Source organism: Adiantum capillus-veneris, chromosome 6 (assembly GCF_014529385.1).
Source record: "Adiantum capillus-veneris isolate H3 chromosome 6, ASM1452938v2, whole genome shotgun sequence".
Classification (NCBI taxonomy): Eukaryota; Viridiplantae; Streptophyta; class Polypodiopsida; order Polypodiales; family Pteridaceae; genus Adiantum; species Adiantum capillus-veneris.
In genome coordinates, this window is record NC_140936.1 from 138,336,829 (window position 1) to 138,350,570 (window position 13,742).

General features: G+C 42.9%; 1 protein-coding gene across 1 annotated transcript; it reads left to right on the top strand.

Annotated features, from left to right (window-relative positions):
- Positions 1 to 4,247: 4,247 nt before the first annotated feature.
- On the top strand, positions 4,248 to 7,423 carry FAD6 (fatty acid desaturase 6). The gene is made up of 11 exons (XM_086514872.1): positions 4,248 to 4,431; positions 4,917 to 5,051; positions 5,165 to 5,199; positions 5,275 to 5,484; positions 5,564 to 5,707; positions 5,794 to 5,945; positions 6,032 to 6,157; positions 6,263 to 6,440; positions 6,529 to 6,647; positions 6,740 to 6,854; positions 6,989 to 7,423. Exons 2-11 carry the CDS (start codon positions 4,919 to 4,921, stop codon positions 7,145 to 7,147), a joined length of 1,371 nt encoding a protein of 456 aa, XP_086370998.1. The 5' UTR covers positions 4,248 to 4,431; positions 4,917 to 4,918; the 3' UTR covers positions 7,148 to 7,423.
- The last annotated feature ends 6,319 nt before the right edge of the window (positions 7,424 to 13,742 follow it).

Genomic DNA, 13,742 nt, shown 5'->3' on the forward strand with positions numbered 1-13,742 from the left:
CCCAACCTCTCTTTATAGCCTCCTGGCCCTAGGATTCTTTCCCATTGGCATCCGGCGGCCCTTGGCCCGGTCCCTGACCTCCAGGGTTGTTGCCCTTGGCATGACAAGTTGAGGACCGGATTTACATGGAGCGGTCGGTCCCCCCTCCAAAAGGCTTTGTACTATAGTTTTCCCCCCATCAATGGAGACATTTTACAATACAATACTTTGTGTTCCTTCAATAACTTGCTGGTGCAATGAAGATGGAAGCCTCAAGCACCATGCACACACTTATAAAACACAACATCAATTCCCTCACAGTGTCACACCCAAGACCTCACACACCTTCGAAGATGGTGAGAGCTAGCGGGGTATGAGAGTAGATTGAGAGGAAGGAGTATTCTTACGAGAAAGAAGTATATCTCCTCACATAATCACTCATAAAATCTTAGCATAGCTTAGTAATTAGCATGGTAGAGGAGATGAGCATGCATTGAAGCTTGGCTCTTGGTTGGATTTGCATCACAAAGCCAAGAGTTGTTGGTGTAGGCCTCCCTTCTCACAAGCTTGGAGTAGATGATGAGCTTTTCATTAAAGTTGAGAAGGAGAGAGAGTCTTCTTTGCTTCACACATGATATTGTGTGAGTGTGTGTGTGATAATGCCTTGACAAAATCAGTCCCCCCCCCTCTCTTGGTCGACCCCTCTTGCATTTACTCATGCTGGCACCCCATTGGACCCTGCAAATCTTAGCCAATGATAATTGAGATAGTCTTTTGACATGTGTCCCCCTTTCCCCTTTTGTGAGAGATTTAGGTATCTAACTAATGCAATTAAACTCTCAGTGGACCCCTTTGTCTTCTGGCCAATAGGAATCAGGCAAGCCATTGGGCTGTTGAATGCTCATTGGACCCCTTGGGAAACTGTCCAATAGTCTTCTAGAGAGCTTAATTCCTATTGGTTCTTTTATCAAGTGTTTTAAAATGAATTAAACTAAATGTACTCTAGCCTAATTCTTATTGGTCCACCTCTATGGCCATTCAATAGGAATTGAATGCATCTTGGGGACAAATGGGCTAGGGAACTGACATGTGTCCCCTATTCCCTTTCTGTAAAGGGAGCCTGTGTGTGTGTGTGTGTGTAACTCTCTCATCCCCTACTAAAAGAGCTCGCCCCCTCCTCTTTAGGAGTCTTTGAAGACTTTGTGTACACTACCAAACATCCAATTTTCCTAAGCAATGACCATTGGACTTAACCTTTGAATTTTGGAACCTTAGCATTTTGGAAGTCTTAATGGGTTGAACCTTAGGTCTTTGAAGCCCATTGCTTGCACATTGCTCTTCTGCAGATGGTCCCCCTTTGGATCCCTATTTTCCCTCCTTTGAATCCCTACTGTGACCAGTCTACTAGCCTTACCAATAATCTAGCTTTTTCTCCCCTAGTACTTCCCCATATTAAATGATCAGTTTAACATGAGAAAATCATTTAGGAGAATTAGATATTAGTTATTATGACAAAAGGGGGTTCAAAAACATAGATTTCTATTGCAAAGAAGGCATGTGTGCAAGCTACAAAGCAAGGCTACTTGCTCCCAAAAGGCTTACTCTTCTCTCCCTTGCTCTCACGCTCATTTTCCTGCAAATCTCCATAGCTATTATACTTCATCGTGCTATATACTAACCTACATAATCTAAATGAGTACTATGTCTTATTCTCGTACATACATCTTCTTTCTCTCGATTCCACAGTTCTTTATGTAGTGCATGGTGCATGTGGAGTGCGAGAGAGGAGAGGAGCAGACATAGAGTTGGATGGAGCTACTCAACACAATTTATGAGAGACCCCCTTATTTTGCTATCTAGTAAAGAATAAGGTGTGTAAAAATGATGGGCAGTCTGACGTCTAACCGGGGTAAAAGGCACACCACCTTTACCCCAACAATCTCCCACTTAAAGGCAAATGTACCAATAAGTGGTACTAATGTAGGACCTAGTAATATGTACATGAGGTATAGGGAGGAATCTTGTCTCAACCTATGCCCACTGGCTCTCTCAAAGTTGATGCATGCCACTGTATAGGGTCTAGCGATGTGTAGAAGCATATATCGCTACCAGAATCAGAATGCTGAGCAGCATGCATACTCTGTAAATATCCTATAATGACTTGCACTACTCCATGATGCATCATGCTAATGTCAGTCATCACTTGATTGACAACGCCAACTGCAAATGCTCCCACTAGAAGCATCGATGCCATGTGCAGTGATCTATGCCAATCTATCCATAGCAGGTATCTCAACACTCACTACATCACCACCTAAACTAGTCACGTATGGATGCTTTAATCTTGACTCCAAGGTAGTCATCACTCCCTCATCATCCAAAGAGATTGTATCCACATGTCCTGGAAACATCATATCATCCTCTAGCATAAGCATGCCAAAGAACTCCATATCACTCACGGGGTAACATGCAAGTCCAAATGCTATTAACTGATCTACATTAGTATGTAAGCATTGCAATTTTTGAAAGTAACTGATTCAAGACTAGGAGCAATAAGTTTTGCTTAGTTAGAGCACCTCATATGAAATAGGCTCTTTTATAAGTGTGAGATCTAGGCAAAGGTTCCTAGACTATCTATTTTGTCAAAATAGACAGCCCGAACGTTAGAAATGGTGGGAATTGGCTTGAAATGAGTTGTGCATAAGGGACAAAACAGATATGCAAAAACGAGCTGGAAATTTGTTATGCAAATCTATCCACAAATACACTACTAAATGCTTCCATGAGTCCATTCCAAGCTCACACCTGCTCTTACACACATTGTGAGCTGAAATGAAGCTTATCTAATGCTACTCTACGCCAATCTATTCTAGACCTAAGTGATGTCACATGCACCAAGCTCCAATGGTAAGCTCCAGAATGGATACACGCTTGCTGATGCACGAATGCTTGCACATCACAAAGTGAGAGCTCTCTACAATGAGCTCCTCGCACCAAATCAAGCACATTGGTACCATGTGTGAGTATGCGTTGTAGGAGCATGTGCGTGTTTGTGTGAAAGGAAGGAGACGAGACATGGTGTGGGTGGATTCCAATAGAGACCAATGTCTCATTGACTCCTTATTCTACAGATAAGGAAGAATAGAGTCAGTAGATGGGTTAGTGGTTGTCTAACCGGCCACTTGGCCGTTATCCTAACATCTAGTTACAAGCAATATGCCTTTTTGACTTTGCAAAGTTCTATACTCATCTCTCATCGTTTGTCAAAGAGACTTATTCAATGAAACAACATGAAAAATGCAGCGAAAAATACGAAGTTAAGCCTTACTCTTGCAAGCAAGGAAGTCAACAACATATGTTTAGCCATGGAAAGATGGAAGCCATGCACAAAAGCCCTAATGTGAAGGAGATAGAGAAGATGGATACCTCCTATGCAGTCTCAGAAGCAGAGGAAACATTGGTGGAGGAAACCTCAATGTGCAACGAAACGAACATTGTTGTTGTAGACTCTAGGGTGTAGCTAGCTTTCCTTGACCAGCTAATAGAGCCTGGTTATGAACAATATTATTATAGACTCCAGTGTGCAGCTGGACTTCCTTGACCAGGTCATAGAGCCTGGTTACAATGATCATTCCATGCTCACCTCTCGTTGTTTGTCAAAGAGACTAAATCAATTAAAACACGTGAAAATGCATTTCTCTCCATAGCAAGTTCTTCTCTCCCCAGTGCCATTTGGGGCCACTCCTCCCTTTGGCTTGTTGGGTTGGAAACCTTTGCCCGTTGTCTTTTCCGGTTGGACCTCTCTACCAACATTTTCCCATGGGCCATGGAATAAATGCATGTCATGGACTAACAAGGGGACATGGAATTAATGACATGGCATGAAAAGACTTTTGACTCCACCCGAGGACGAAACTTGCTTCCTGCCCCGCCCGGTTTGCCAACGGGTGGAGGCTCTTTTCCCCTTGTTAGATTGCCAACTCTAGCTCGAAAAAGTAAAAGAAGCACAAGGTGCAACTCAGCCCTTATTAGACAAGAGGCCACCAAGGGAAGCAGGCCCGCCAACGAAAGACAGGGCCTTGAACTTTAGGAAAAAGAAATGAGGCAATTCATATGAGGCTCTTAGCCAAGGGGGCAAATTCATCGAATAAGCGGGTGCCACGTAGCAGTGGAGCGATTACATGCAATGGGAGGAAGTGGGCGGGTGTGATGACGTGGCGGCCACCCACGTTATGGTTTTCCTTGCTTGAAAATTTGAGGCGGTACCAGGACGGACCGTAAACCGAGTCACGGCTCTGCTTATCGCTTAGACTTGCGCAGGCAGAGCTCTCTGCTGCTGCAAGTCTAGGCTAAGCTTAGCTGGGCTCTCCCCTCGCTCTTCCAGGAGCCTGCTCTCTCGCCTTTCTCCGATCTTGTGCCCTGTCGCGGTTTTTCTTTGTGCACCATTCTCAGGTATGTCTCTTCGACGCATTCTCGTACAGATCTTCGTAGTTGCGGCGTCGTTGCTTTGTGCGGCTTGCGAAGAAGGTAGTGCGACGGCCTACAATTGCTTGGCACCGAAATAGGATTCTGACCTGAGCTATAACGCACCCAATTTCTACATTCACGCGCCCAATCCTCACTTTCGGAGTCCTTTTAGTGCGCAATCACCTGCCGATACTTTGTGTGTGCATTAGTTTGAATTATTCCTCATAATTGGGCACTTTCCATTGCCATGGATTTTACTGAAGCCACATTCCCTCCAGCTTTTCTCTCCGCTTAGGGATGGCTGTAACAATGTAGTCGAGTCGAAGACATTGTTCTGTGTAATCTGCTATGAAGGGTTGTACCAGTTTGGGAAGGTTTTGTTGAGCAAGCTACAATCATTATGGCAGTGTGTCAAAGTACGATCAGGCGCATTGCTCATGGTGATCATTTTTTATTTCTGTCTGATGTAGGAATGGCTGCAATGGCAAAGTCTTGTCTTGACAAGACAACTGCTTTACAGGCCTCACCGTTTAGGCAGGATGGAGTTGCCTCCTCAGCGAAGTGTGGACAACATGCAATTCTAAGCATGCCCCTCCACCAGAGTAGTGAGTCCTCCTTCAATCCATTTCATTTTGTGTGCTCTCATAAAGTGTCGCAGAACGATGTCCTTATTTTGTGATCTCTGACTCTCTTTGTTTGGGTCCAATATTTTTATCAGAAACCAGAAAGTTGAGACCTGCGAGTTTTGATAAGGTATTATTGCCTTCTGTTTTTGTTCAGATTCTTCTGCCGATGCAGGATATCTGATTGACTCGTGCATTCTTGCAGTTGCCAACACTAAGTTTGCGCAAGGGGAAGGCTGTTTTGCCACATGGAACATGGAGGACTATATCAGCAATTGCGGCTCCTATCGCACCGCCCCTGAGTGATCCTTCGTACAGAGCAAAGCTGGCGGAAGAGTATGGCTTTTCTCAAATTGGTGAGCCCGTTCCTCCAAATGTGACACTGAAGAATGTGATGGACTCTTTGCCTCCAGAGGTATTCATTTTCATTAGAACTTATCATGCCTTTTCTCGAGTTTCTTTTGGGCTCGTGTAAGGATTGTGTTTGTTCCCAGGTGTTTGAGATTAACAACATGAAGGCATGGAGGACTGTAGCTATCACGGTTACTGCCTATGCAGCAGGGCTTTTTATGATTGCAAAGGCACCCTGGTATCTTCTACCATTGGCATGGGCTTGGACCGGAACTGCTGCAACAGGGGTAAGCTTGACCTAGGCCCCATTAGTTTTGGACACTGATTTTGCAATTGTTGCCTTACTTATCATGCCATGTATGTGCTGAAACAGTTCTTTGTTATCGGACATGACTGTGCTCATAAGTCCTTTTCCACTAATAAGCTACTAGAGGATATCGTTGGGACTCTTGCTTTTCTCCCCCTCATATATCCTTATGAGCCCTGGCGTTTTAAGCATGACAGACATCACGCTAAAACGAACATGTAAGCCCTCAAGTGGCTGTATATGAATGTGTTCGACTTTCAATTATACTTCAAAAAAATATTTATACTTATCTTTACCATGTCAGGCTTGTTGAGGACACTGCCTGGCATCCTGTCGTCCGAGAGGAGTACGATGAATTTCCAAGTTATTTGCAGGCGGCTCTGCGGCTTGCTATGGGCCCCCTTCGTTGTTGGGCATCCATTGGCCACTGGTGAAGCTCTTGTAAATCTTGGGTTGCTCTTTCCTTTGCAGAAGTTTGAAAATCCCCATTGTATTCTCTTATCTTAGGTTTTCGGTTGTGTGCTGTTGGTTGTAGGTTTGGCTGGCATTTCCAGCTCAGCAACTTTCGCCCAAGTGAACAAAATCGCGTAAAAATTAGCCTTGCCTGTGTGTTTGCGTTTATGGCAATTGGTTGGCCATTGATCATCTACAAGACTGGGATCATGGGCTGGGTGAAGTTCTGGCTTATGCCATGGCTGGGTTATCATTTCTGGGTTAGTGCAATCAAGATGTTTATGGTTTTTCTCAAATATTATGTAGTGAATAGAGATATTTTGTCTCTTACTATTTTCTTCATTTCAGATGAGCACATTTACTATGGTACATCACACAGCGCCCCATATTCCTTTCAATGATGCCAAAAACTGGAATAGTGCACAAGCCCAGCTCGGAGGAACAGTTCATTGTGATTACCCAAGATGGTCTGATTTTCATACTTTTCCGTTGGCATTCTAATAGGATTCAAGTTTGCTATCTTCAAAGTTATTCTGACATTTTGCTATGGTATGGACAGGGTTGAAGTACTATGCCATGACATTAGTGTGCACATTCCGCACCACATATCTCAAAAGATTCCCAGCTACAACTTGAGACTTGCTAATGAATCTTTGCGGCAACACTGGGGAAAAGTAAATCTTTTTGCCCAATGCTTTTGTGCATGTGCTGTGTGTAACCGTAGCAAGCCAAAATACGCATAATTTTATATAGGATAACACCTTTCGAGACATTGTTTTAAACCTTCTATTTTTATTGTGTTTGGCAGTATTTTAATGAAGCTCAGTGGAATTGGAGATTAATGAAAACCATTATGACAGTATGTCACATATATGATGAAGAGAAGAATTATGTCGCATTCGACGAGGGAAAGGAAGAATCGAAGATTATTGGGTCACTCAGGAGAGTAATGCCTAACATTCCATAGGCGGATGACAGTAGCGTGATATGGCTACTGTGCTCTATTTTCCATAGCTTCAAATCTTTGAGAGTGCATACGGGCAGCATTATTGCCCTTGTAAGATCTTTTGTTCCGAATACCTTACTTGGGCGGCTGCCAGATTTTGTCTGCACCTGCACTGATGTACGCTATAGCCCAACTGTGCGCGGTGAGCCAGACTTGATGAGCCAGAATGTATAACTTGGGCTTTTGTCATTAGCTCTGTATTTTTTACTATATTGGACATTGTCACACATTGCGTCACATTTTTGCAGCAATACCTGCAATTTGTGTATTGAGAATCAGAGATTGATTTGTAAGGCATCAAAACTACTCAGCAAAGGATGACTGTAGTATTATTATTAAGCCTTAAGTAACGTTTTTTCCTAACAGAACTTGTACGCATAATGCAAGAGCTGCACTCAAGAAAGGCACCCTAAGGGTGGAATCTTACCTCCGGTTTTAAACTCGTGAGCACTAAAACCTCGTCAGCACATAAACATCTATGCAGAGAGAGGATTCAACCTAGTCCAAAGGGACCACTCCAGAGGGACTGCTTATCAACCAAGCCAAACCTAGACGGGAGGCAAAGCACTGAGAGCCGAAGACAAAGGCCACATGGACTCAAATGGGGCGTGGTAAGGGATTTACTACCGCATCAGCTCTGTCCGGAAAGGAAGGTATGGGATTCCTGAAAGGCATGTACGGAGTGGAAGGAACTAACCAAATGGGGTGGCTACAGAAGGTGGACCGACCCTCAGCTACCTTGCATTAAGGAAAGGCATGTGGCCTTACCCTGAGCCAAGCAAGGCTCCAATATAAGCACGCAGTCAAGAAGGGAAGCCAAAGGGCTCACCCTCCCCTCCAACCCCAAGCTCAAATTTCAAGCAAGTTAAGGGAGACAGCAGCTCTAACCTACAAAGCATTCAGAAAGAGAACAAACAAGTGACCGTCACTTTTGAGCTGATGTCAGCATTGGCCCCACGGCCCTAAACTGCAAAGCATTAAGAAAGAGAAAAAGCAAGTGACTGTCACTATTGAGCTGATGTCAGCATTGCCCAGAGAGAGAGAGAGAGAGAGAGAGAGAGAGCTAAAAAAATAGTCTAAAAAAGGTGCATCAAGATTGCTTACTTTTCCGTTGGGGGTTGTCTCAGGCACCTCCCCAAACTCGAGCACCCCCCAAATTATTGAATCTCCTCTTGAGACCAAGAGCAAGCAGTGCCTAGTTGTAGCTACATGGTGGGTGGCTATGGAAAAATAGAATGCTTCGCATGGTTTGCCACCCTCCGGTTTCAGAAGTTCCGATTTTCAATGTTGAAAGCTCTCTTGCCTGTGTCCTTTATATTAGATGAGCAGCTGTTTTCTCTCTCTCTAGCCAGCTTGAAGGTGAGATCAAATTTTGGCGCTCTGTACGATATGGGTTTCAAGGTCTATTTCCTATGGCCTATGTTGTCTTCTTGGTTTGGCATGCTTGATTCTATCAATGCATAAAACACTCTATGCAGTGTCATATAATGATTTACCTTATTACAACGAATACATCTGGGATTGCTCATCGCTTTAGGGTAGGAATTGTAAAAAAATGTGTGTTTGCTCAACAGCTTGCAGCACTGGGAATTATGAGCCTGCAATCTGTTGCACTATGATCCTTATGTGTCGCACTAGGTTGCTTTACTATCCCAGCCCATTGAGTGAAAACATTGGCTGCATAAAAAATTGCGTTGTCTGATGTCCATGGTCTGCAAGCTTCATGCTGCCCATGGCTGAGTGCGAGCACTAGCTGCAGCAAAAGTGGTGCTAAATGATGCCCATGGAGTTGTGCATAACTTCGACATGCCGCCCATGTGGTGCATGGCTTTGACATGAGGCCCATGGGCTACAAGCACTCACCTGCAGAAAATGAAACCATGTTGCATGCTATCTTTACACGCCTACACAATATCTTGCATGCATTGTGGCCTCTTCAACTGCTAAAATTGGCTCACTATTTAATATTATGTCGTTTCCAGCCTGCAGCCTTGAAGTTTTGTGAAATTATAGGAAGGAAACATGATCATGACATTGACTTGCGATTTTGATCTCGTATGACACCCAATGACCCAATGGAGTCTGCAAGATTATCTATTGAAAAGCATAGGGCCAGAGTGTTATCTCCCGATCCGTGCTGCCGAGTAGCTTCCATTCCCTCTAGCCTCCTTCTCAGAGTCTCCTGGAGTCTTTTCAATTCTCTGAAGCATCCATAAAAGAAGCAAGTTTCTTGCTCAACTCGGAAATCTCTTTAAGGTTGCTAGCATTGGTTTCGAGTGTGTTTCCTCTTGATGCCTCCCGGTGTTTTAAGGTATTGGTATCTGCGGGTCACTACTGCAGTACGAAGGTCATCGGCAATAAGATCTACGTTGCACCATCTTGTCATAGTGCGAGAAGGGAAAGTCTTCAATAAGTAGAGACCTTGCATGCCTCTCAGTACAGTCCATCTACCAATCCATTGGAGCATGACAATAGTCTTTTGCTCATAGTCTTCGTTAGCAGATTGACCGAACAGACGTCCACTTAGTCGGACACACATTTGTAATCTATTATTTTTTTGAGTTAGTGTAGCGATACTCTGTGTTAATCTTAATTCCAGAGTAGCAGGTCAATTTCTTGAATTGTATTTTATATTGTGATAATTGTGAAGGTCAATGTGAACCTGTCACTGGTCATTTAGAAAGCCCTAAGTATAAATATCAATTATCTTAATGTGAAAGGAGGCTTATCTTTGGGAAGAAGAAAAAGCTTTGTTGTACGTACGCTCAAGCGACTATGAAACTCCGATTTATAACCATCACAACTAATGATTAGGTACTTCGCTTTCAATTCTAAATCTCTTTGCTCTTTCAATTAAGTGTAAGCATTGTTAGTTTTGATGAGGTTCGCGATTACGTGTTACTGAGCCTAATCTTCAAATTTGAGTGTTTAAATCCAATTTTAACGCTTTGATTATAGGAGTGTTCTTAGACCGTAGGGAAACATTTCTGGTATGTTCTGTTGTAGTTTTCAGGATCTTTTTCATGATGGATTGTGATTTTGGTACCTTGTCGGATTGCGACCAGACTTGGTAGGATAGTGTCCATAGGTGTCCTAAACCTTCTCCTAAAGTTTCGGTGCATTTTGAGTCCGTCTGAGTGCCGAAATGGCGTGATGACCTAGAGCGAAGAGAAAAGACATAAGGAGATTTCTCTGATCATTGAGTGATTGATTTGCTTGTTGAGTTTTTGTGTTAGCTTATTAAGTTCTTGAGATTGACAACCTCAAAGAGTCTCCGTGTCCCATCCGAGTCACTTTCCTCAGTATTGACATTACGGTCAAGTAACTATACTACAAGCGTTCGTCGTGATGACGCGCTAACATTGGCCCTGTTGTCGGAGATAATGATTCCTAGATGGTGAGTGACCTAGTGCATATTTAGAGCGTTCGATTTGTCTTCCATTCCATTTACATCTTATCAGTGAAGCAACTAGACACAAGGTATAGTGCTTGGAAGAGTTTAGAAGTTAAGGACTTGTTAGATCTAATCTCGAGAGGTAAAGAGGGTTGTGAGTATATATCCAAAAGCGTTTCATTCTTCGATTTTCTCTATGCTTTCAAAGTGTTGTATCGTTTTTCTTTTCGACTTTATTTTGTACCGTTCTGTTTGTTTTTGTTTCATGTTTCATTTCTGTACTTAGGGGTAGGGTAAGTAGAAACTACCACTGTCAAATTTGGGATAAAAGATTGAGAAAAAAAGGGTGGAAATCAAATTGACCGATAGGGCAAAAACAACAAAACAGGCATTGTAGACACAAAAATTGAGATCTTTCAACTTTTTGGGATTCAAATAAAAAAAGGGATGAGATTAGGCTTCTACAGAGAATAGAGAACCAGCTGAACAAAATTTATGAAGAAATGCTTTCAAACATGGATCGCGATTTGATGGAATTAGGGTTGCAGGAAAACACACACAGCTTGGAGAAGATGAAGGAAACTCAAGGCACACAACAGAGAGTGTTTTACTTAGTGTGCAATGGAAAGATAGATAGACCTAAAATGATGGGCGTATATACAATGCACAGGGAAAAAAATGCACCGGCGGTCCTAGTGTGTTCACACACATCACTACCACCTGTATATGGTAACAAATCCCCTTAGAGTGATGCGGTGAACGAGAGCTGGCACGAGTAAAGGGAAGTGCCATGCCTTGAGGACATGATCAGTCCACAAACGGGAGTGTAAGCCCAAAGCTTTGCGGAAAGCTTCGAACTTCTCACGAAACAATGCCTTTGTGAAAAGATCTGAAAGGTTGTTCTGTGTTGGCACATAAGCCAAGTTAATCTCTCCTGCTGAGAGCCTCTCCCTGACATAGTGGTAATGCACCTCGATGTGCTTTGTGCGAGCATGAAAAACAGGGTTCCTGGCAACTGTCAATGCGCTCTGACTGTCAGCGTAGATAGTGTTGGCAGTGTCCTGTCCAACACCCAAATCAGCCATAAGGCGTCTGAGCCATACACACTCAATTGTAGTTGTGAAGACTTCCCTGTACTCGGCCTCACAACTAGAAGTGACCAGAGTAGGTTTCTTCTTGCTCAACCATGAAAATACATGAACTGCAAAGCATGAAACAAAAACCACTTGTGGACACTTGCGTGTCATAACAACCAGCCCAATCTAAGTGAGAAAAAGCATGTAAATTTGGCTGCACTGATCCCCGCTTGGGATAAAACAAGCCAAGATGCAAAGTGCCACTAGCGAAAAATCCTCTTGACTATCTGCCAATGCTTAGACCCTGTGCTATGCATAAATTTGATGACCTATGAGACTGCAAATTGAATATTCGGCCTCGTGTTTTGCATACATAAATGAGGCAGCCAACAACAGTTTGGTAAAGAGTGACATCAGCAACATCTTGTAGAATCAATTTCAAACTTGTTTCCATGGGAGTGGCAATAGGTTTGCAATCCTCAAGTCCAAACTTGACAAAACCGCGAGGCTGCATTACATAAACTTCCTCAAATATGTCACCATTCAAAAAAGCAGTAACAATGTCTGATTGATGTACATCCCAACCAAAATGAGCTGCCAATGCACATAGGAAACGCACAGTAGTCATACGACAAGTGGGAGCAAAAGTCTCTCCATAATCTATGCCTTTTTGTTGTGCATTATCCTTTGCAACAAGTCAAGCCTTATAGCGATCAATCTCACCATCCGGCTTGCGTTTCAACTTGTAAACCCACTTTGTACCAATGGCCTTTTTGCCAGGAGGAGGCAAATTATATCAAGTCCATGTATCATTTTCTATAAGTACATCATATTCTGATTGCATGGCAGCCATCCAATTTTTTGAATTTTGTGCTTCATGAAAAGAAAGAGGTTCCTCAAAATCATGTAAGCTAGACACAGCCAAAGCATAACAATCTGTATGCACCAACCATTTTGGCATACCTCTAGCCTGCTCATTTTCAGTCCTTTGCTCATCAAGTACAACATGTACATCTACATTACTAATAGGTTGATCTGTAACATTTTCAGAAACCCCCATAGGCTGTACATTTGCCTCATTGGAATGTACGTTCGTACTTCCACCACTAAAAAGAGGCAAAAAAGTGTCATAAATGTCCTGTTAGCTTTTATTACTGTCTCTAGTACATGACAGCAAGGGCTGAACAAAATCTTCCACAAACACAACATCCCATGAAACCAGAATACACTTTGTTTGTTGATGATACAACCTGTAATCTTTGCTTTCAGCACTTTAACCAACAAAAATACATTTGATAGCCTTATCATCCAATTTTCTGCGCTGTGTTTGTGGCACCAAAGCATATACCAAACAACCAAAAACACACATGTGCTCAATAGAAGGCTTTCTATCATGCCATGCTTCATATGGAGTAATAGACTGCGAAGCTTTCGTAGGACACCTGTTTGGTATATAAGTGGCACACATGATGTCCTCAAGCCAAAAAGAATGCGGCAAAGCTTGACTTTTGACCACACATCGTGCCATTTCCGTAAGTGATATGTTTTTCATTTCAGCAACACCATTTTGTTGAGGCATATAAGGCATTCTACATTGGTGTTTTATCCCACGACTAGCCATAAATGCATTAAATTCGTGAGACATATACTCCCCCCCATCGGAACGGAGGGTGCCTACAATACATTTCGAGACATTTTCAGCCATAGCCAGAAATTGTTTGAAGCACATAAAAACTTCGGACTTAGCTTTCAACGGATATACCCATGCATGCCTGGAGTAGTCATCAATGAAAGTCACGAAGTACAAGTAATTTTCCAAGGACGAGGTTTTCATAGGGCCACAAACATCACTATGCACAAGTTGTTGCGATCTGCATGTAGCACAAACTAACCTATCCTTTGGAAACTTAGCACGTTGCATTTTACCCAAAATACAGCCTTCACAAACATGTTTGACAAGTGCTTTAAGAGGCGGCAAAGAAGCAACCATATCAATTTTTTGCAAACGCAGCAAACTAGCAAAATTCAGATGACCAAAATGTGCATGCTAAAGTTTTGCATCTGAAATAGCCTTTGAATCCACAAC